Source organism: Stomoxys calcitrans, chromosome 2 (genome assembly GCF_963082655.1).
Source record: "Stomoxys calcitrans chromosome 2, idStoCalc2.1, whole genome shotgun sequence".
Taxonomy (NCBI): domain Eukaryota; kingdom Metazoa; phylum Arthropoda; class Insecta; order Diptera; family Muscidae; genus Stomoxys; species Stomoxys calcitrans.
Window position 1 is genome coordinate 109,225,341 of NC_081553.1, and position 20,400 is coordinate 109,245,740.

Here is a 20,400-nt window from a genome sequence, read left to right on the forward strand (position 1 = left end):
CATCGTTGCCAAGTTTTATTCGAATGGGTAAATATGGTGATATAGGCCCATTATCTCAATATGACATCTTGAGACCAAAATAATTCAAATCGTTTAATAAGGGTACATTTTTAGCAGAACCCGTGATGGTGGATACCCAAGATTCGGCCCGGCCGAACTTAACACGCTTTTACTTGTAATACTTCGTACAGTACGCTCGAGAGTATGTTGTCAGCGATTGAAAAGAGATTTATTTCCCTGTAGTTGGCACAAACTGTTGTGCCTCCTTTCTGGTATACGGGACATAGTATGCTGAGGTTCTAATTATGGAGCATGCGTTCTTCTGTTCCAATCGCGCCTTATTATCGTGTCCCCTTCGGTCTTAAATAGTTCAGCCGGCAACCCATCGGATTCTGCTGCCTTGTTCACTTCGGTCGTCAATTTTCGAGGAAAATAACCTATAAAAATCATACTTTTATAACATTTGTTTTGAAATATATGTTTCGGCATGTAAATCTGCAAATTTGTTAATGAACATTCCATTTAGGAACATCGGCATTATTTTCTATAAATCAAACTCGTCAAGACTGTCCAATAATTTAAAACTAAATTTAAACTCTTCATGCTTTCTTGTCTTTGAGTCGGGCTTAGGCTAGGTTATCACCCAAAGGAGATATTGTTTAAATGAGTTCTGAAGAAAAGGAGTTGTCTTTTCCCAGAGAAAGCAGGACACATATCACAGGTCGACGCGTTTCAATGAGTTTTTAGGTCATCTTCGTTATGCATCAACGTAATACATATCCTGTTGTTCGTAGTATCATTAGTACAAAGACTATGTGAAATGTCAACTACTAACGTCACAGTTAGCTATTTTTCACAGAGCAATCTCTTTAAACAAACTCCTATTCTTCTTTATTCCTTCGGAACCCGACTCACTCAAAGACGCGAAGATGTGAATTGGTTTACATGACGGCCGTTGCAAACCACAACAAAATGAAAAGATTTATTTAAAAAATTTAGAATAAATTTAAACGTATAACAAAACACTTTCCTCAGTGTACAATATGAGCAAAACAATAATAAGTTAGAATTTATGAACTGATCCCATTGACATAAATCGACCACACGCCATCATACAGTGGTGCTAAGCACATAATTTACAATGATTGTTGTTTGTTTATGTTGTTCAAGAGCACACACACTGTTCATGGTGACAATCGACTTTATGCCATCAAATGCATGGCAGTACTTCGTCCGGCGAAATTGTTAAAACATCTGGACCAATAAAAACATTTTGCTGTCACAGAGTATTGAGCTAACCAATCAGCACTAAGATCCCGCCCAGAGAAAAGGAGATTTGAAATTTTTCTCTTTTCGAAAAAGGAATGGAAAAAATGAGTAGCAGTAAGTGAGGCAGTTGAGTGTTTAGTTTTCTTTTGGTTTCTTTAGCGGTTAGACGGTGATATTGGCTGATATTTAAAATGCAAACTAATCTGGAAGATTTTTTCTATTGTGAAAATTCAACGGAATCATTTTCGAATTCCTATCAGTTGCCCCATCAACACGTGAACACTTCCAATACTCATTACGATGACAATGCCTATCGAGAAATGCAGCATTATTATATGGATCAATTTAATCAAAGCTATGTAAATAATACTTGTGTTACCTCATCTTCGGATACTGTGATTTATGAAAGAAGTCCATACTATATGTGCAATCAAAATTACACGGATCTAAACAATTGTGCCCAAACACCGCCACCCCAACAACAATATTGGAATACCAGGGAAATCAACACCAGCGAAAACACATCCCCTCAAAAGGAAATTGTAAATTCAGAGTCATTCACTGGTAGGTAAAAACGCTATCTCGCTTCTAGGTATAGTCTAAGCATTGACGGCACTCGATCAAGCCCTATCAATGCTTAAAGGTCAATGTGCAATGACAAAAAAGTTGACCCAAAATTAAAGATTTTTCCTTATTCGTAAGAAAATATCAACAGAAACGAGCCAATCAACCAAAACTTTAAAACAAAGATGCTATCTTTAAATTTAATTTCCTATTTGCTAACGAACATGATGATTATATATCCTCCACCATAGATCGCATTTGTCGAGTTCTTTTACCGATATCTCTTTTTAGGCAAACAAAGGATAACAGAAAAGAACTGATTTAATATTGAAGCTATATTAAGTTATGGTCCGATTCGGACTATAATTGAATTGAATGTTGGAGACCATGGTAGATTTCAGCCAATTCATGAAATAAAATAGAGATAACAAAATTTCAGCCAAATCGGATAAGAATTGCGCCCTGTAGTGGCACAAGAAGTCAAGACCCCAGATATGTTTATATGACAGCTATATCAGGTTATGGACCGATTTGAACCATACTCAGCTCAGTTGTTAGAAGTCATAAAAAACACCTCATGCAAAATTTCAGCCAAATCGGATAAGAATTGTGCCCTCTAATGGCTCAAGAAGTCAAGATCCGAGATCGGTTTATATGGCAGATATATCAAAACATGGACCGATATAGCCCATTTACAATCCCAACCGTGCTTTCGACAGACAGACGGACATGGGAGAAACCGTTATGAAAAATTTCAGCCAAATCGGGTAGTAATTACAACCTCTGAAGGGTCCAGAAGTCAAGATCCCAGATCGGTTTAAATGGCAGCTTTATCAGGTTATGGATTGGTTTGAACCATTTTTGACGCAGTTGTTAGAAGTCATAACAAAACATCCTATGCAAAATTTCAGCCAAATCGGATGAGAATTGTGCCCTCTAATGGCTCAAGAAGTCAAGATCCGAGATCGGTTTATATGGCAGCTATATCAAAACATGAACCGATATATCCCATTTACAATCCCAACCGACCTACACTAATAAAAAGTATTTGTGTAAAATTTCAAGCGGCTAGCTTTACTCCCTCGAAAGTTAGCGTGCTTTCGACAGACAAACGGATGGCTAGATCAACTTAAAATGTCATGACGATCAAGAAAATATATACTTTATGGGGTCTCAGACGAATATTTCGAGGAGTTACAAACAAAATGACAAAATTAGTATGGAGGTATAAAAATTAAAGACGTTCCTATTTGTAAGGCTATTTTGCGTCTTTAACTCCGGTTCCCTGTTGTATTGTCCCAAGTCAATTTCCTAACTTTCAACGATATTTTGACCTTCATTTTAGATTTTTGTCTTTAATAACAAGACGCAAAATTAGGGATTTATTAACCTACCATTTAAAATAAAGATTCCTTAATATAAAGAAAAATAATTTTCCACCAAAGAGAATGTTCTCTTAAAAAGTTGGAAAGGACACCACAGATGAAAACCCAAAATTGTATCAAAAAACTGGTATCTGATGGAAAATCTTATTCGAATATAAGGAAATTAATTGACTATTGCAAACAAAATGATCATTAATAGAGATGGGTTTCTACCGGGTAAATACCCAACGCTTGGGTATTTATTGGATAAATACCCAATAAATACCTTTTGGGTATTTATATTTTTGCAGATATCTTGGGTACAAAAACACTTTCTAAACAATTTTTGATAGTTTAATATTCTTTGTATATAAACCTGATCTTCTATCCGATCTAAAGACTTAAAGTCTGGAGGCAATAAATTGGTCATCCAATTTCGATAAAATTTGGCACAGTGAGTTCTGGTAGACCACTTCCTATTTGTGTGAAGTGCTGTTCAGATCGGACTATATTTGGATAAAGCTGCCCTATAGAGCCGCACGATGTCCCGATATAGGGTGTTGAGGCCATAAAAGATCCATTTACTACTTGGCACAGTGTGTTCTGATAGACACCTATCCATTCCTGTCAAATGTGGTTTATATCGGGTGATATATGGACATAGCTGTCATATAGACCGATCTCCCGATTTAGAGTATTGAGCCCATAAAAGGAGCATTTTTCATCCTATTTGGATGAAATTTAAAACAGTGTGTTTTGATACCCCTCTTAACGTTTTTGTTGAATTTCGTCCAGATCGGGCAACAATGGGTGGGGGCCTGATGTCATGATCGTACAACCGTTCGCATATAATACGATCTCTATGCTGTCCGGAGGGGGTGGAATGGTGGATAGTTAAAGGTTAAACAGTGCCGGAGATGTTACTCCGCCTTGGGGAACTGCCCTAAAATCCACAAATGACTGGCAACCACACACATAATTCGCGACCCCTCGTTTTAGGCCTGGCTGGAGGGAACGTGTTGGCAATATCCTAAATATTTTGGTATTGCTGACCTTGTCGAATGTGTTCGGCCTGGGCTGATTGAAGCCACGACGAGGCTCGGGAGGAGTATTCCCTCAAGCGTCTTGACTTCTGGCGAGAGAAGGGAGATCGGCCTGTACGACTCTCCCTCACACGGGTCCTTTCCAGGCGTCAGTAGTGGGATCACTCTGCCTATCGTCCAGACAAAGGGGCCAACGACTTGGTGCCACGGATGATATTCGTTACTTCGTCCACGGTAAATTTGATGGCTGTCCATCGGCTTGGAGACCACGGATACGACGAATGGCTCTCCTTCTTGTCCTGTCACTCTTGGCGTTAGAAACGGATGGTCATGTCCGGAATTTAAATTGCAGATGGCGTTTTTATTTTAACGTTTTGGTTATTTGCATCGTTTTCAGTGCTAAAACCCTACAAATAAGGAAAAATCCTAAATTTTGGGCCAACTGTTTTTCTGTTTTGTGATTTTTTTTGGTCAATACAAATTGATCAAACCCTAATGGAGAGGCTTTCATACATCCACCAACAAGCTCATTCCGGTCCATATGATGGCCATTGGTTATTTTAAAGCGCCAATAATTCCCCTTGTCATAACGAGTATCACTTGCACTCAGAGTCAGTTCCGTCCGGCTCCTCATTGAAACTCTACAGCTCTCAGCTAAGTTTGGATGCCGCTAGAGAGATGCCTATGTCAAATTTCTTTTATCGTTGCAGGAAAGGGTAAATTATTTTCACTACCTTCTTTCAAAATTACTTTTTCAGTGGATTTGCATTTATTATAGGCGTGGGGCTGTCTAAACAGGGGATCCTTAGGAAATTCGTAGATATTTAACTATAAACTTCTTTGGTCTTAGACATAAAGGATGACAAAATAACGGAACGAACATGTTTTGCTTTCGTGTGTTTTGTCCCTCCATCGAACATGTATACTCTATCTGCCGATACCACGAGAGTACATATATCTCTCTAAGCCAGGGAGCTAGTCTATCGGACACCACATTGTCTGAGTTTGGTGATTTAAGTTAGGTTGGGTTCAAAAGAGGGTGCGGGGACAAATTTGCACAAATTTTTACTGGTAGTCGTTCGCGTACTTTATTTGCCAGCAGAGAGAGATGTAGAATGTATGAGAGCGAGCAAAGTTTTGAGAGTTTGGTAATTGAGAGCTTACAAATTTCTACTGAAGGTTTTTTCCCAGCAAAAATTTGCAGTATCGAGCATCTGTTTTATGCAAACCACCTGTTTAGTTCTCCTGCAAATTTTTACTGAAAAAGTACGCGAACATACCTATTGTCCTATAACAGCAAATTTACTGTTTAAGGACAGTATGCACCTCTGGCGAAATGCATTGACATAACCTAAAACCCTGCCTTACCTACACTGCTCTTTAAATCCGGATTTAATGGCTCGATCATCTGTTTTTCCCTTTATAAAATCAACTGCCGAGAGTCTTGAGCGAAATTTTCGTTACCGATACCGTTACCGTAAATTTCGTTTGCACACAGAAATAAATATGTTCATGATATTAATGATTTTGTCCTAACATTTATAAAAACTTTTCATAACATTTATGAAACTCGTTTCATAAATCAAATTTAATGAAACATGTCATAATATTTATGAAAATCAAACATATAGTTTATGAAAAGTTGTCATAACATTTATGAAAAACTTTCATAACATTGAGGAGTATTTTTCATGACATTTAAGAAAAAAATTCATAAAATTTATTATAATTATTGTTATATTCATGGAACCCTGTTCTACTGTATTTAAATTGTTTTCATTACATTATAAAAAGAAAAATAAAACCAAAAACTTGGATGTTTGGTTAAATTTATTGAGATAAAATTTATACATAAATCTATGTACTGCGTTGTTGTTGTTGTAGTCACACTTGTAGTGATTTTTGACCCGCTTCTGGGAAGGGTGGATCGTTCCGATACGAAAAAACCGACGCTGTACATGAACACAAGTGTTCCAGTTGAAAAAAATATTGCCTCACGGTTACATTTTTATGTAAATTTTGATGGTCTATCAATGCCTTCACTTTGCATGTTATGTACTAAGTTCTTACGCTTCACTTCCCCCGTACAGGCGATAGTCAGTTCGGAATGCTTGTAAAAATGAGTTGTTATATTATGGAATGCTAATGAAATATCGCTTACCCTCAGGTTTATTTCATGTTAGAAAACCTTTTTTTGCACAAAAATACTCTATATTATCGGCAGTACTTACTTGTTACTTCACTGCAAAGTTGAAAACACCCCATAGCTTCAAAATTTTACGTACAATGAATGAAGCAGAGATCTAACTGTGTATGTTGTGCATTGTTGTAATATAAATCATGCATGTAGGCATGGCAAACAGTTAAAGGTGGTCTCATTTTTACAACAACCACAAAATATATGGTGCAATCCGCCATTGTGCCATCAAGCTGATCGACGGTTTGCCAACACACACCAAGAAATTTGTGTACGTGTGTGCATACGTGTGCAGAGAATATGCGAGAAAGAAGACAACAATAAAGAGAATGCAAACAAATATCTAACATCTTAATACCGTCAAACCTGGCCGTCGTGAGACCACCGTGTTAAATCCGCCTTGGCATATAGGTATGCATGTGTGTGTTTTTTCATTCTTTCCTTTGCACACAACGAAAGCATGTGAGCAAAAATGTACAACAAACAAAAAATTAGAAATTGTGGCAAAATGTTGTACCTCTTCCAAGTATACATTAAATAGTTTACTTGAACTTGATTTGGAACATTCCCCTCTCAAATTTTTATTGTATACCCACATAAACATATATCAATAACATGATTTTTATATTTATGATAAAAATTGTTAAAATTATGAAAAGTTTCTTCACATGTATGAAACAAAGTTTTATAAATATAAGAACTATTTTTCATTAACGATCATATTCTTAAATTTTCTTTCATTAAGAACTTTCATGATATTTGTGAACAAAAGGTTGTGAAACCTGATGCATTTATGAAGGAAAATTCTCTCTGTGTACACAGTTCAAATGAAATTTTATTTGCGTAAAAGCGTGACATAATAGACATTTACATGTATGAAACTAAGTTTCATAAATATAAGAACTATTTTGCATAAACGATCATATTCGTACATTTTCTTTCATTAAGAATTTTCATAATATTTATGATTTATGATATTGTGATAATAAATCTTTTCATAATATTTATGAATAAAAGGTTATAAACCTGATGCATTTATGAAGGAAAATTCTCTCTGTGTACGCAGTTCAAATGAACAGGGTGACATAATAGACATTGAAGAAATTTTTCTTTCAATTATGCAGTATGAAATTAAGTTATTTGCAAATAAGTTATTGTCAAAAATAACTAAAATTCGGCCAAAACTGTACATCGATGTTTGTCGCCATCTTGTATTCTACACAACTATGTTTTAGTGCCGACGAATGTCTTGGCTACAACCGAAAAATTCGCCAGAGGTTCATGCCAAGATTTAAATGACGGCAAAACTGTCTTGTCCACATTGTGATTTTTTTGGTCAGCATGATCGATCACATGTGGGCCATATCGGTATAATTTTTGGCAAATTTTCATTAATATCGTTATTGATTTGTATAAAATTATGTACCTAGTATTTAAATATGCCTTATAACAATTCCACCATAAACTACTTACATTTTACCAATCTGTTTTCTGTGTGTTTGCTAGCCTAGAAATCTCGGGGTTATCTTCCACGGAGTTAGGATTATTTCCAGCATTTTTGATTCTATTGTACAACACGTAAAGCTTTTGTGACCCGCCCGACCATTTTATCAATTTCCTTACAGTGACACTATGTTTTCAGTTCTAATGAGGATAGCCCTGAAGAATGTGTGCCAAAACTTATTCACCTTTTGCATGTGTATTAAAGATCATTCAATAAATATTTTGAATGTGGTTTCAGATTCGAAGAATCAAACTCCATCAAATCACCTAAATATCATACCGGCCGTTTCATCAAGTCGAAAAGAACGAACTGCCTTTACAAAGGAACAAATTAAATCTTTGGAAAAAGAATTTCTGCATGCCAACTATTTGACAAGGCTAAGAAGATATGAAATTGCAGTGGCCTTAGATTTAACAGAACGACAGGTAAGTAAACTTAAAAATGATTAACCAACAAAATTGATTATAACGCACTTTATTCTCAAACATAACATTTCAATTTTATGCTAAGATTAATGAAAACATCTCTTAACTGTTGAAATTCTTAAAATTTATAAAAAATTAAACAAAAACTTTCTTGGAGATGCGGGGCATCGATCCCCGTACCTCTCACATGCTAAGCGAGCGCTCTACCATCTGAGCTACATCCCCATGTGAGCAGTTGGTGCCAAAGTGGCTTGTTGTATATGGGAACTATACTTGCCTTGATTGCTTTTAGTTTTTCCATGTGAAACACACACACACTTAACTGCATGTGAATAGCACTAGTCAACAGATTAAAACAAAATATTAATTTATTTACAACTTTTTCTAATTATCATTCACAGGTTAAAGTTTGGTTTCAGAACAGACGAATGAAATGGAAACGTCTAAAAATGGAAGCAACTACTAATGATAAAACCTTTAATTGAGTTTTAGAAAGTTTTCTAGTTGTTTATTATTATTTTATTTAATATGTATATATGTAAGTATTATTGTTAGTCATATTTCCAAAGTTAATAAAATGGACATAAACTTATTTATAAAAATTAAATGCTAGTATTTTGGCATTTTTGCCTGACGTACGTAACAAAATAGTTTGTAGTTCCGGTTTCTCAAGTATTAAGAATAGGCTAGCCAGGCGGTCGACCATACCAAGCAAAATTCGTTTAAATTGTTTTATCATGGGCTATACCGACTTAGGGTTGGTATTCTAATGCTTTCGGAATAGTCACTGAAATTTCCAATTGTTCCGCGAGCGGAATTTGACAGCATCCAAATGTTTTTGTTTCCATACCAAAAAACGTTTTTTTTATCTGCACTTATTGTTTACTCTATTTAATTTTTTTTTCCAAATAATTAAGAAGAACGAACCATTAAACAAATAAAACATACAAAATGATGCCGACAATGATTTCAAGTGTTGCCACTTTTATTGTTTTTTTTTGTCATTTTCCTCACTATAGGCAGAGTACTACTTTTTCGCCTTTTTATGGTTGTTATTCTATTCTGCTTTCGGAATAGCCCCTGAAATTTGTAATTGTTCCACGGGCGAAATTTGACAGAAATCAAATGTTTTTGTTTCCATACCAAAACACGTTTTTTATCTGCACTTATTGTTTTCCCTATTTTATATATTTTTTCTCAAATAAATAAAGAAAAACGAACCATTGAAACCAATAAAATAAACAAAAATCATGCCGGCAATAGTTTGTAGTGTTGCCACTATAATAGTTTTTTGCCATTTTCCTCACTATAAATAGAGTACTACTTTTCCGCCTATTTTCAGCCAACGTTTCGCCGACGTTTTTTTATATAGAGTTTGACAGCATTCCGCTTGAAAAGCTGAACAGAATACTCAGCTTAAGCCAACGTTTCGCCGACGTTTTTTTTATGGAATTTGACAGCAGTCTGCTTGAAAAGCTGAACAGAATTTAAGCTTTAAGGGCATTTTGTTAAAACAACTGCTTTTGCGATTACCTTTTTGAAACATTACAAATATCTCAATGATAACATAATTGTTTTATTAAAATTTGTTCATAAGTTATGAGCATCTTATATACCCTCCACCATGGATCGCATTTGTCGAGTTCTATGCGCAGTATCTCGTTTTAGGCAATCAAAGAATTTTGAATTAGAATATGCTCAAGAAGTCAAGATCCCAGATCGGTTTATATGGCAGCTATATCAGGTAATATACCGATTTGCGCCATACAGTTATTGGAAGTCATTACAAAACACCTCATGCAAAATTTCAGCCAAATTGGATGAGAATTGCGCGCTTTATTGGCTCAAAAAGTCAAGATCCAAGATCGGTTTATATGACACAGTTGTTGGAAGTGATACCATAACACCACGTGCAAAATTTCAGTCAAATCGGAAAAGAATTGCGCCCTCTAGAGGCTCAAGAAGTCAAGACCCAAGATCGGTTTTGTGTTCAGAAATACGTTCTTCAGGGATCTAATGGCTGCCTGGCTTTCTGAGAATATATGTATGCCAATCGTCTTCATGACGTTATATCTTAGCCATACCAACTCTTCCTTAATTGCAAGGATCTCCGCTTATACACACTGCAGTGGTCGGGTAACCATTTCTAGATATTTAGAGTACACCCCAAAGCCCAACTGGTCGTCTAGTTTGGAACCATCTGTATAGGAGTCTATGTAACTTCTGTTAGCGGGGATATCGTAGTTCCAATCGGTTCTATCAGGAGTAGTGGTACAGTACTTCTTGTCACAAAGCGGCTCAGGCAGGGTGTTATCCAGTGTCATTGGATGTAGCTTTAAATTCAGTGCATGAGATGGTGTCGTCCTCAGTGCGGATGTGACACACAAACAAGCCATCCTTTTGATCCGGTTTGCCATTATCCGGTTTACAATTGAACCGGTTTTCCTTTGAACCGGCTTTTGAAGCGCCATCCTGTAAACTGCATTTGCTCTTCAATTACCAAAATCGTAAAAGTTTGCATGCCCTTTCGCTCGCATTCTCTCGCGAACGACTTTCAGTAAAAATGTGTGCAAATTTACACAAACTTAAGAATACACGAACACACTTAATTTTTAATGGGAAATTTCTAACAGCTGTTTGGGAAATTTCTTACAGCTGATGGGTAATGCGTTCATTTAAACATCAACGATTACCAGCACAAGAACTTTAATTCGGTATTCGCCATTCATAAGTACAACAAAGGTTTTTTTCTCTCAATTCTGAGAAAAATTCCAAAAAAATTATTAATAAGTGGAGTTTGGAGGTGTATAGGAGTGCCGTACATTCATCCAGGACTTTTAACTAGAAATGGCGAGCGTTCAGGAGCGTTTACAAATCAATCGCACGCCACTGGATAAATGGTCAACTCGTGAACAACTGGCCCTAGCTTCAGCCGTCTTGTCAAGTGGTGACCAGAATTGGTAAAATGTTTTTATTGTTTTGTGAGCGTGTTCTCAACACCTAATAACATATTCGCCTTTACAGGATGTCAGTTAGTCGTGCTCTGAAGCTTTTATGTGGGAATTCCAAAGATAATCTGCATCCAAGACCAGCAGATTGGTTTTCGCAAAAGAATTGTGCCGTTCAGTATGGTCACCTTTTAGAAGATGTTGAGACACCCAAGCGCAAAAAGAGAACTTCAGAAAGTAGTCTATCATCTTCGCCCCCAGTGGAAGCTCCAACTGAAGCTGTGCTGCGGCGTTTGACGGAAGAGCGAATGCAGGAAATTAAGTTGGAGTTAAGAAAGGAACAGGAGGTAGGATTTCTCGCCTGGTAGAAAGTCTTTTATATCTTATATCTTTTCCGCCTATAGGAATATGCAAAAATATTGGCCGAAATAAAGGCAATTCAATCGGGAAATGTTGAGGACGATCAATTACTTCAAATGTGGGCTGATATAGAAAAAGAACAAGAAATGATAAGGATCGAAGAGATGCGAATGGAAAACCAAATGAGGGAAAGGGAATTGCGTAAACAAGAACTGCAAAGAACTTGGCGTTCCGGAGGAGCTATACCTAGCAATTCTTCTTCGTCTAGTTCTCTAAAATCTTCAACCGACACCACAGCTGTTGACATGGATGTGGAAGATATAATAGGTTCCACAAAACCACAGACAAATACCGGCAACACTGCGCAAGTACCAGCTGGAACTTCTCCCTTACTATCGTCTCTCTTAAAGTCGCCAACAGCAACAACACCTTCTAGTAGCATAACATCTTCATCGGCACGCGCGAGTGCACCCACTATAACTACACTTTTGACGGGCGGTTCAATACCAAATTCAAATCAGCCAGCTATAATACCTTCTCGTGATACATCTATTCAGTTATTGGCCAGACCACTCAGCGGGCCTCCCGAAAACTCAATCTTACCATCAAGCTCAGCGCAGCAAAATCTTTTGAGCCCCTCGCAATCAGCACCCACGTTGTCTATGCTTCTAGAAAAGAATAAATCAACAATAATCATCGCAAGCGAAGCAAAGAACACAGATTTGAATTCAACGAATGTAAAGGATAATGAATCACCTCTGGCTAAGGACTCGAATAACGAGTCCATACCCATGGACATAGAAGAAGATTTGCCAACGACCACACATATTGCGCAGGATACCGATTTGCAATCAGATGATATTGATGACACAGATCCCAACGAGGAGCAGCAATTGATGGAAGTCTTCAAAAATATAGGCAATATAGAGGAACTTGATATCGATGTATCTGCGGTCATCAATGAGGAGGTAGATTTTCTTAAAGGAGTCGATGAAGATGATACTGCTATAGAAGAAGGCGTACTGTGTGGGCAAAAGATAGAGGACAACGAACATGGTATGGCAAATGATATGAAGGATAAGGCGATAGAAACAACGGAAGACAAAAGTGAGCCAAAAATTGAGGCAAAAGTCGATCTCATATCTAGTGATGACTCCAACGACAATTTACCCTTAGCTGCAGTTGCTTCTTTGGAAACTTCCAAAGACAAATTGAACGAATCTTCAAATGAGAGTAGTTTTTTAAAAGAGGATGTAGAGTCCACATTTCCAAAAAACGAAGCAGATCAAGTAGACTTAGAAAATGAGTCTACTACAGTGACAGTAAAGCAAGAGATGTTGGACGAACATGAAGCCGAGCAAAACGCAGTTGCAAATTATAGTGAGAATCAAAGAAATATGTCCTTAGATGGTAACGGACAAGAGGATGTTTTCATTATGCCCAATGCAGATGAGGGAAAGGGAAACATTTTAGCGAAAAACGAGAGCGAAGAAAATCAAAATATCGATGAAAATTCCCAACAGCAGGTTGAAAACAAGGTCTCCAACGAAGTCTTGGATATGAATGGTAATTTTGTAATATTAACACAGCAATTTAACATACTAATACGTTTTTTGTATTGTTTTCAGCAGAATCAGACCACCCTTCAGAACAAAGCGAGAGTAATGAGCCTCATGCCTCAATTCATGCTCAAGTAGATTTGCAGGGTGAACAGCACATGGAATCATCATCATCACTTTCTATGCTGCAGCCTCCGCCCGCCATTTCCATAGCAGACACTGATGAAAATTCTTCTTCAACAGATATCAGTGTGCAAACTCGCAAGGATGAGAAAGTCATTTCGAAAAGACAAATGCATTATCAAAGAAAAAGCCCCCACGACGCCAAGACTGACGATGAAATGCCTAATCCATCCTCACATATGGCTGTACCAAGTACTGGCGGTGGCGGCAACTTAACGCCTCGTCCGACTGCCTTGCGAAAACTACGTGAGCGTGACCGCTCAGAAAGTCCAATGATAGACGATGATGCCACAACGCAGAGTGATCATTCCACTACCACAAATCAGCGTTCAAGACGCCGTTATTCATCGACTCCGGTGATTGACAGTATTCCAAATTCTCCTGCCTCCAGTGATCGCGATGAATCAAGAGATTCTAGGACATACAAAAAATCATTGCTTAGCATATACAACGTATTGCAAAACAGTAAACATGCTTCGACGTTACAAAGAATTCTAACTGACGATACACCCACTCACAAAGTAGAACATTTATGCCTAAAGCCCATAGACTTTGTGAGCATTAAGAAAAATATTGAGTCAGGTCAAATACGCTCTGTGTATGAACTTCAGAGAGATGTTCTGCTAATGTGTCAAAATGCCTTGTTCGTTTCAAAAACGAATTCGGCTTGGGCAAAAAGCGTTTTGGCTTTCCAGCAGGAGTGTCAAAACATACGAGAGTTTGTGCCTAATTGTTTCGATCCACAAACCAAATTAGACCGCGAAACTAGAGACACAAAATCTAGTGGGTCAACCTCTTCTTCAACGGGTGGCGGCAGTGCATCAAAAGGCCGAAGTGGCTCAAGAAAAAGTTTACGTTTATCCTAAGCTTTAGTAGAAGCGTAAGCAAAACACACACACACATATATTTAAAAAATAAATTAAAAATTTATTGAAAAATAACAATATAACAATATCGCTTTGGTAAAAAAAAAAAACAAAATACAAAGCATTATTTTACAAATAATATATTTTGCAAACGTCTGGAAAGTGATGATCGACATACTGCCCTTTTCTGTGGACATGAAAATTCTCGCAAACAACGTGATAGGCGCAAGTCACAATAACACAAACGGGCAGCACAGGAGTCCGGTCCTCCCCATTCACCATGATCTATGGCGCACAAAGGTTTGCCACGATAACACTTCCACACATAGGGCACAAAGTATTCCAAATATGAAGGACAGTTGCTTTGTTCATAGCATTTGTCATGTATTTTACAGCAACGATCAATTCCATCTGTGGGTATGCCATTTCCCAAGAATCCACAATAACATCCATAACCTTTATAGATTAAAGGTTCACAGCCAGTAGAGCACTGCAACATTGAGTACAAACGCAAGACATCTCTTTTGTGTTTGGTTTGATTAGATTTTCTGGAAGAGATTGGTTATAAGTGAAATAGTTATTAGGATTTTACGATGGTTTTTTTAAGTCGATAATTTTACAGCGTTCTATTGGTAAGTTTTTTTTTTCTTTATCATTTAAAGTGGCTGATTTTTTGTCATGTTCACACAGATAATATTCCTGGACTCATTAAACAGTCGGGGTGTCGGGTGTAAGAATGTAAATTTAAGTTATGTCAGGGAATTGGTTTTTTCTTACTAATTTCCACAATATATGCATAATAGGCCTTAATAATAAAAAAAAGCCACGGACGTCAGTGTTTGGCGGGCAAAAGTTAGGATGAACCAGCCGGGAATAGGTGGCGAATAAACCGAATTCAGGTTCCCATATTGTCCCTTGGGATAATTAATTTTACTAAAACCTTGCGAACATGGTCATAAGTCTGCCTCTCCGCCTACAATAACAGGGTGTACCCTCTCCTTGATCAGTGCTTTGTTATTAACAGAGTACTCTTTAGCTTTCTAGCTAGACAAACCGAGAGTGGTAAGCAAGTTATTGGGTTGCCCAAAAAGTAATTGCGGATTTTTTTAAAGAAAGTAAATGAATTTTAATAAAACTTAAAATGAACTTTAATCAAATATACTTTTTTTACACTTTTTTTTCTAAAGCAAGCTAAAAGTAACAGCTGATAACTGACAGAAGAAAGAATGCAATTACAGAGTCACAAGCTGTGAAAAAATTTGTCAACGCCGAATATATGAAAAATCCGCAATTAATTTTTGGGCAACCCAATACATCCTCTTGCCACTCATTTGGCTACAACTAACAACTAAATTCACATTTTAACGTGACTTCAACTGGAAGACGAAAATACAGGTGGACAGGTAAAGTTTATATACTTTACGGCGTCGAAAATGGATATTTCTATGTGTTACAAACGGAACCACACCCAACATTCTTCGGTGGTAGACAAAAAATCCAAGCATCTTCTCCTTACACATTTCGTCTGGGGGTAGAAGGTGAGTTACAGACGGACTTTGTTGTTAAAAACCATAAGGTCGTTTTTTATAGACTACGAACTGGGCCCGATCCGCTGATCCTTATTTCACTTCCCAATACCTTTTTCTACCACGGTCTGTACATAAATCCTGTTCGGAGATGTTTTGGAGGTGGGACGGCCCCTCAGACATATCGTCACGAATTATATATTTAATAAAGTATTCCTCTATTATCCCCATATACATTGCCACGATGGCAAAATACGTCAAGTTTGAGGTGTGGGTCGCCATCCATGCACTTCGGCCTGAAACAGATATAAAATGCGTGCTCTTATCTCAAATACATATAATTGGAGCCCCATATTATCATGGTCAGTAAATATGTCCTGTTTGGGCGGTGTTTTGGGTGTGGGTGGACGTCAGAGACATGGCCCCCAAAGTGGGTATCAATTTTGTGCTCTTCTTCTAAATACGTTTCATTTGAGCCCCAAATTACCACGATCGGTAAATATGTATGTCCGAGCTGGGTGGAATTGTATATCTGAATTGTTCTCTACTCTTAAATACCTTTCATTTGATTCCCATATTGTCATGATTGGTCTCTATATATTCATTTGGCGGTTTAGGGGTGGTGCCGTCCTCTGAAATATCCCAACCAAAATTTAGCAACAAAATTTTTGTTTTTAGATTTCCATAAGAGTGCAAACAAAATTTCGCTTGAATCGTCTCACCCATTTTCGTTGTTGTTGTAACCACATTTTCATGTAGAGGTGGCAATCCTTGTCAAGCACCTGTAGGTGAGCAAGCTCGTTCCGGTCCACAGATCCCCATCTTCGTGATATGTTGCCTTGAAAATTAGGATTGGTTCGTGTACGAGTAAACTCTTTACATCTCCTTACCAGGATAGACCAAGATACCACAGGCCAGAGGTCCTTTTTCGGAAAACGACGTCCAGCCCGTCATGATTCGCCAGATACATTTACCAGGTACATGGACCCATCAGAACCGCAGAATTCCCAATGTTTAAGAAACGCCAGTTTCCCTACTCCCTCAGTCTAAGGGCGATCTTTGTTACCACAGCGAGTCAATTGTTTAAAAAGTTAAAATCAAAGTTGTCCCTGGTCCAAATTCCACCCCAAACAGCCAACACAGGGGAGCGTTCGCCATCGGCGTCGCACTCCCAGAGTCCATCCGCGACCTAAACCTGGCCAACCCGTCAGCCGCATTGCAAACCGCCATCCCTTAATTGCCCGGAACCCAGCACAATCTAACAGCAGCCATAAACGTCCGAGGCGCTCCTTGCATCTCCCGACAAGCCCATCACGTGACTCGCATCCAGGACCTTCAATGGCGCCTGACGGTCGTGACAACCCTGAGGATCGCCAAAACCTCTGCTTGAAAGACACTGCACCTATCCAGAAGCCTATTGTGACTCCCTAATTTCTAGGAATTCAACAAAAACCCCTGCCCGGTGCCCCCATCCAGCTTGGACCCATCTATGTAGACAGAGGGACTCAAGACTGGCGGGATGGCCCCAGATTAAAGCTCCCTTCCCCGGAAGACAATCTCAAGGAAACTGCTAAGATTTCAGCGTTGCTTTCAAAGCATCCCTTCTCGCCCCCAATATTAACACTGCCGCAATACTCGTACCTTGTCCAACACACCGTAAAGCCACACCTTCTCGAGAGCCGACATAGGCCGCCGCTAAGTTCCCAAACCCTGCCCACCGAGTTTCGACATTGAAAGCATTCAGCCCCCGGTTGACTCTCTCCTCCAAGTTTCTTCTCCAGTTCGATTCCTGGTCAAGAATAACGCCATGTATATAGCATCCCGAGAGCGGCAGCTCAAAGACCCGTCCTCAGAACTTGCCATATCTTCATATATCCCCTCACCCTGATGTACGCATCCAACAGTCTCCCAAGTGTCTTCAAGTCGAAAGACGATAGACGACAGATTGGCCTAAAGTCCTTGGGCCGGGAGTGTCTCGGTTTCCCCGCCTTAGAAATGAAAACAAAACAAACCTCCCGCCATGCAGTCGGCACAAAACCAAACAAAACGCAAGCACTAAATATCCCATGACAGCCGGTTGTACGTACCGGATTGACCCGATTAAGTCCTTCATCGGCAAGGGCTGCCTCCTCACACACAACATACTGCTACAACAACAACAACTAAATACGATTGGATAACAAATGCGATTAAAATAGCGACAGATGGACCATCAGTACAGAAAGGATACGCGGATAGACGGACATGGCTAAGCTTAATCAAGAAGAATTTCCGAGTCAAACCGTACATTTTATCACAGCAATAATGGCGGCACAGGGTACAGTTGATGTTTCTACCATAAACTCCATATAAATATGTACTTTGTTTCGTTTTCCATGCCAGGACCTAAAATCCTCAACTGGACCTAAAATCCTCAACTCAAAGTAACACATCTAATATTGAACGTCGTGTCGACACAGGTTATCGTTAAACGACGTCATAAAATTTCGTATTTTGCTTATTGGGATCCCAAGGAAACCAAATGGAGGTCATGTGTTTTCCTATTAATGGGAAAACGCGAAAAAATTCTGCTTCGTAGCGTGGTACGGTCTTTGTTGTAATATGTGGTAAAGTTGGCATACAGGATTTTTTTATGACTCTTGAGATTACTGTTGAATTTCATGTAAAGCGATTTAGGTTAAGATACGGATCCTTTGCTAGCGCATTTAATAGCCAATCTTCTCACAATTTGGAACAGCGTTTTCTGATTTAGCTATAAGTTCCAGATTTATGTATGTACCGATCGATTTTCACTTGATTTATTACCTTAATTGCCATTTTGTTGAATAACCAAACGGGTCATTTGCTCTGGCTATAAACACATTCGTATCCATTTCTTTCATAAACTCCTCCCGTTGCCTTTTTTCCTTTTGTTCGATATCTTTGAAATATTCCGTTGATGAGATGCCTCCATATAAATCTTTGGTTATTTCAATATGAGGATATTCATTTCCAATCTTCGAAGGAACACTGAGAAAAATTAAAAAAAAAATTATACACAAATTTCTATATACTAAAAGCTATATAACTTCAGAACCTTTGAGTGACATTAAATGGATCAGCAATATCTCCATCCCAGCCATTAAGCCCCAAATGTGACCAAGGATCATTGAGTGGTTGCTGTTCTATTTCCTGCATTTCTTTTTTCATCAGTTTACTAATATGCTCATTAATAGGAGCTTTGGAGAATTTGAATCTCCTCAGAGTCATGTAAGAGTCTGTTAGATTGGGGAATTTGGGCTCCATAAATTGCAGACGTTCCATAAATAAGGTCCTCTCCGCTTGTCGATTATCCTGTTCAATTTCGTTGACAGGTAATTTGAACATCATGGTGGCATGCTTATTGGAATTGAGTAGTTTGAAGTTATACATGTGCGTCACAACATTCTCAGTTAGGCGCGAATCATTGGTTATGGGATAAAAGGCTGCTCTCATATCGTTTATGATAACTTTTGTCATGGGATTTTGAGTAGGATTTTGGCGGGGAATTTTATAAATGTTTGCCCGATTCGCGGCACCTTGATGATGCCCAATAACCGTTATATAATAGAAATAAAGTAAAAGTTCTCTAACATGAAAGCGGCACATTATAACACATCAACGTTGAAAATATTACTACCATACAAAAAAAATGAATGAATGCAAAAAACACCTTTCCTACAAAGCCGCGCAACACAATCACCACCTCTTTTTAAGTTAACGTCTTATTATTTCAACGGTTATGTTTAAATTAAACCAATAAAATATTTCGTTTATTATACATTAGCTAAATAATTGTCCGACGCTCTACCATCCAAGTTATGGTAGCAGGAGAAGCCAACAGCTAAGCAAACAGTAAGTCAGTCATTCAGTCAGCAGCAGCGTTTGTTATAACTTCTACTAGTGGTCCGTCAGACTATTCAATGAAAACATTGATGTGCGCACCTGACATGGGTGTAAGCGTAACCATCATCATCACCATCGTCTTCGTCATCGCAGAGAGCATCGCCAGTAATATTGGCACGGCTTTTGAAGTTTAAAGAAGTGTGTAGGAAAACTATGGCAGTGGCACACACAGCTAAGACTAGACCCAGTGCTAGACTTAGTCTGCTGTCTTGGTCTATTCAGCAGTACATGCTTGTCGATCGGCTTGCCTGTTGATCACTATGATGATGATGTTTGGGTGCTTAGCAATTGCAATTGTTTTACTTCATTGCCATCACACACACACACACATATTACAAAAGACTGTTTAATGTACTCCCCATCGTAATGAAGTTTTCAACAAGTTTAACCGGCTCCATTTAAATTTAATATTATTTTTGCGGAAGTAACCCAAATAATGATAGCACATGCACAATGAGAATGTCTCGCACTCACATATCATATCTTGATTTGATATGAAAATTCGTTATGTTTGCCGACGAGATTCCCAACGGCTGGCATGTCCCCGACATTTTGTTAGTCATTCAAGTAAGACAAATAGAATAAAAAAATGATGCAGGGTTCATGGCGACATATGCTATATAGCCTTTGTTTATTTGGACACTAACCCCAAACTATTGTATTAATTC

At 38.2% G+C, this 20,400-nt stretch overlaps 3 protein-coding genes and 1 non-coding gene across 5 annotated transcripts; 2 read left to right on the plus strand and 2 right to left on the minus strand.

Annotated features, from left to right (window-relative positions):
* The first annotated feature begins 1,460 nt into the window (after positions 1–1,460).
* On the plus strand, positions 1,461–8,925 carry LOC106083378 (homeobox protein MOX-2). The gene is made up of 3 exons (XM_013246322.2): positions 1,461–1,833; positions 8,179–8,366; positions 8,768–8,925. Exons 1-3 carry the CDS (start codon positions 1,461–1,463, stop codon positions 8,849–8,851), a joined length of 645 nt encoding a protein of 214 aa, XP_013101776.1. The 3' UTR covers positions 8,852–8,925.
* Positions 8,519–8,591, minus strand: Trnaa-agc (transfer RNA alanine (anticodon AGC)). The gene has a single exon. It is a non-coding gene; the product is annotated as a tRNA-Ala (tRNA).
* Positions 8,926–11,064: 2,139 nt separating the features above from the next.
* Positions 11,065–14,378, plus strand: LOC106083379 (bromodomain-containing protein 8). 2 transcript variants are annotated; one of them, XM_013246323.2, is made up of 4 exons: positions 11,065–11,326; positions 11,391–11,661; positions 11,719–13,240; positions 13,303–14,378. In XM_013246323.2, the coding sequence occupies exons 1-4, from the start codon at positions 11,214–11,216 to the stop codon at positions 14,280–14,282; spliced, it is 2,886 nt and encodes a 961-aa protein (XP_013101777.1). In that variant the 5' UTR covers positions 11,065–11,213; the 3' UTR covers positions 14,283–14,378. The 2 variants fall into 2 exon arrangements, with proteins under 2 accessions (XP_013101777.1, XP_059219234.1); XM_059363251.1 differs by having other exon boundaries at positions 11,066–11,326; positions 13,306–14,377.
* LOC106083384 (uncharacterized) lies at positions 14,319–20,034 on the minus strand. The gene is made up of 3 exons (XM_013246331.2): positions 18,885–20,034; positions 18,614–18,817; positions 14,319–14,830 (listed from the first exon to the last, which is right to left on the minus strand). Exons 1-3 carry the CDS (start codon positions 19,433–19,435, stop codon positions 14,407–14,409), a joined length of 1,179 nt encoding a protein of 392 aa, XP_013101785.1. The 5' UTR covers positions 19,436–20,034; the 3' UTR covers positions 14,319–14,406.
* Positions 20,035–20,400: the final 366 nt, after the last annotated feature.

What these genes read in the sequence shown, in the direction of transcription:
- LOC106083378 (XM_013246322.2), top strand. Translation starts at nt 1,461, where the DNA reads ATGCAAACTAATCTGGAAGATTTTTTCTATTGTGAAAATTCAACGGAA. An exon ending in AAATTCAGAGTCATTCACTG is followed by an intron (nt 1,834 to 8,178) that starts GTAGGTAAAAAC and finishes ATGTGGTTTCAG; the next exon opens with ATTCGAAGAATCAAACTCCA. An exon ending in TAGATTTAACAGAACGACAG is followed by an intron (nt 8,367 to 8,767) that starts GTAAGTAAACTT and finishes TATCATTCACAG; the next exon opens with GTTAAAGTTTGGTTTCAGAA.
- LOC106083379 (XM_013246323.2), top strand. Translation starts at nt 11,214, where the DNA reads ATGGCGAGCGTTCAGGAGCGTTTACAAATCAATCGCACGCCACTGGAT. An exon ending in TCAAGTGGTGACCAGAATTG is followed by an intron (nt 11,327 to 11,390) that starts GTAAAATGTTTT and finishes TCGCCTTTACAG; the next exon opens with GATGTCAGTTAGTCGTGCTC. An exon ending in AGTTAAGAAAGGAACAGGAG is followed by an intron (nt 11,662 to 11,718) that starts GTAGGATTTCTC and finishes TTCCGCCTATAG; the next exon opens with GAATATGCAAAAATATTGGC.
- LOC106083384 (XM_013246331.2), bottom strand. Translation starts at nt 19,435, where the DNA reads ATGTGCCGCTTTCATGTTAGAGAACTTTTACTTTATTTCTATTATATA. An exon ending in CCATTTAATGTCACTCAAAG is followed by an intron (nt 18,818 to 18,884) that starts GTTCTGAAGTTA and finishes AATTTTTCTCAG; the next exon opens with TGTTCCTTCGAAGATTGGAA. An exon ending in TCAACAAAATGGCAATTAAG is followed by an intron (nt 14,831 to 18,613) that starts GTAATAAATCAA and finishes AATCTCTTCCAG; the next exon opens with AAAATCTAATCAAACCAAAC.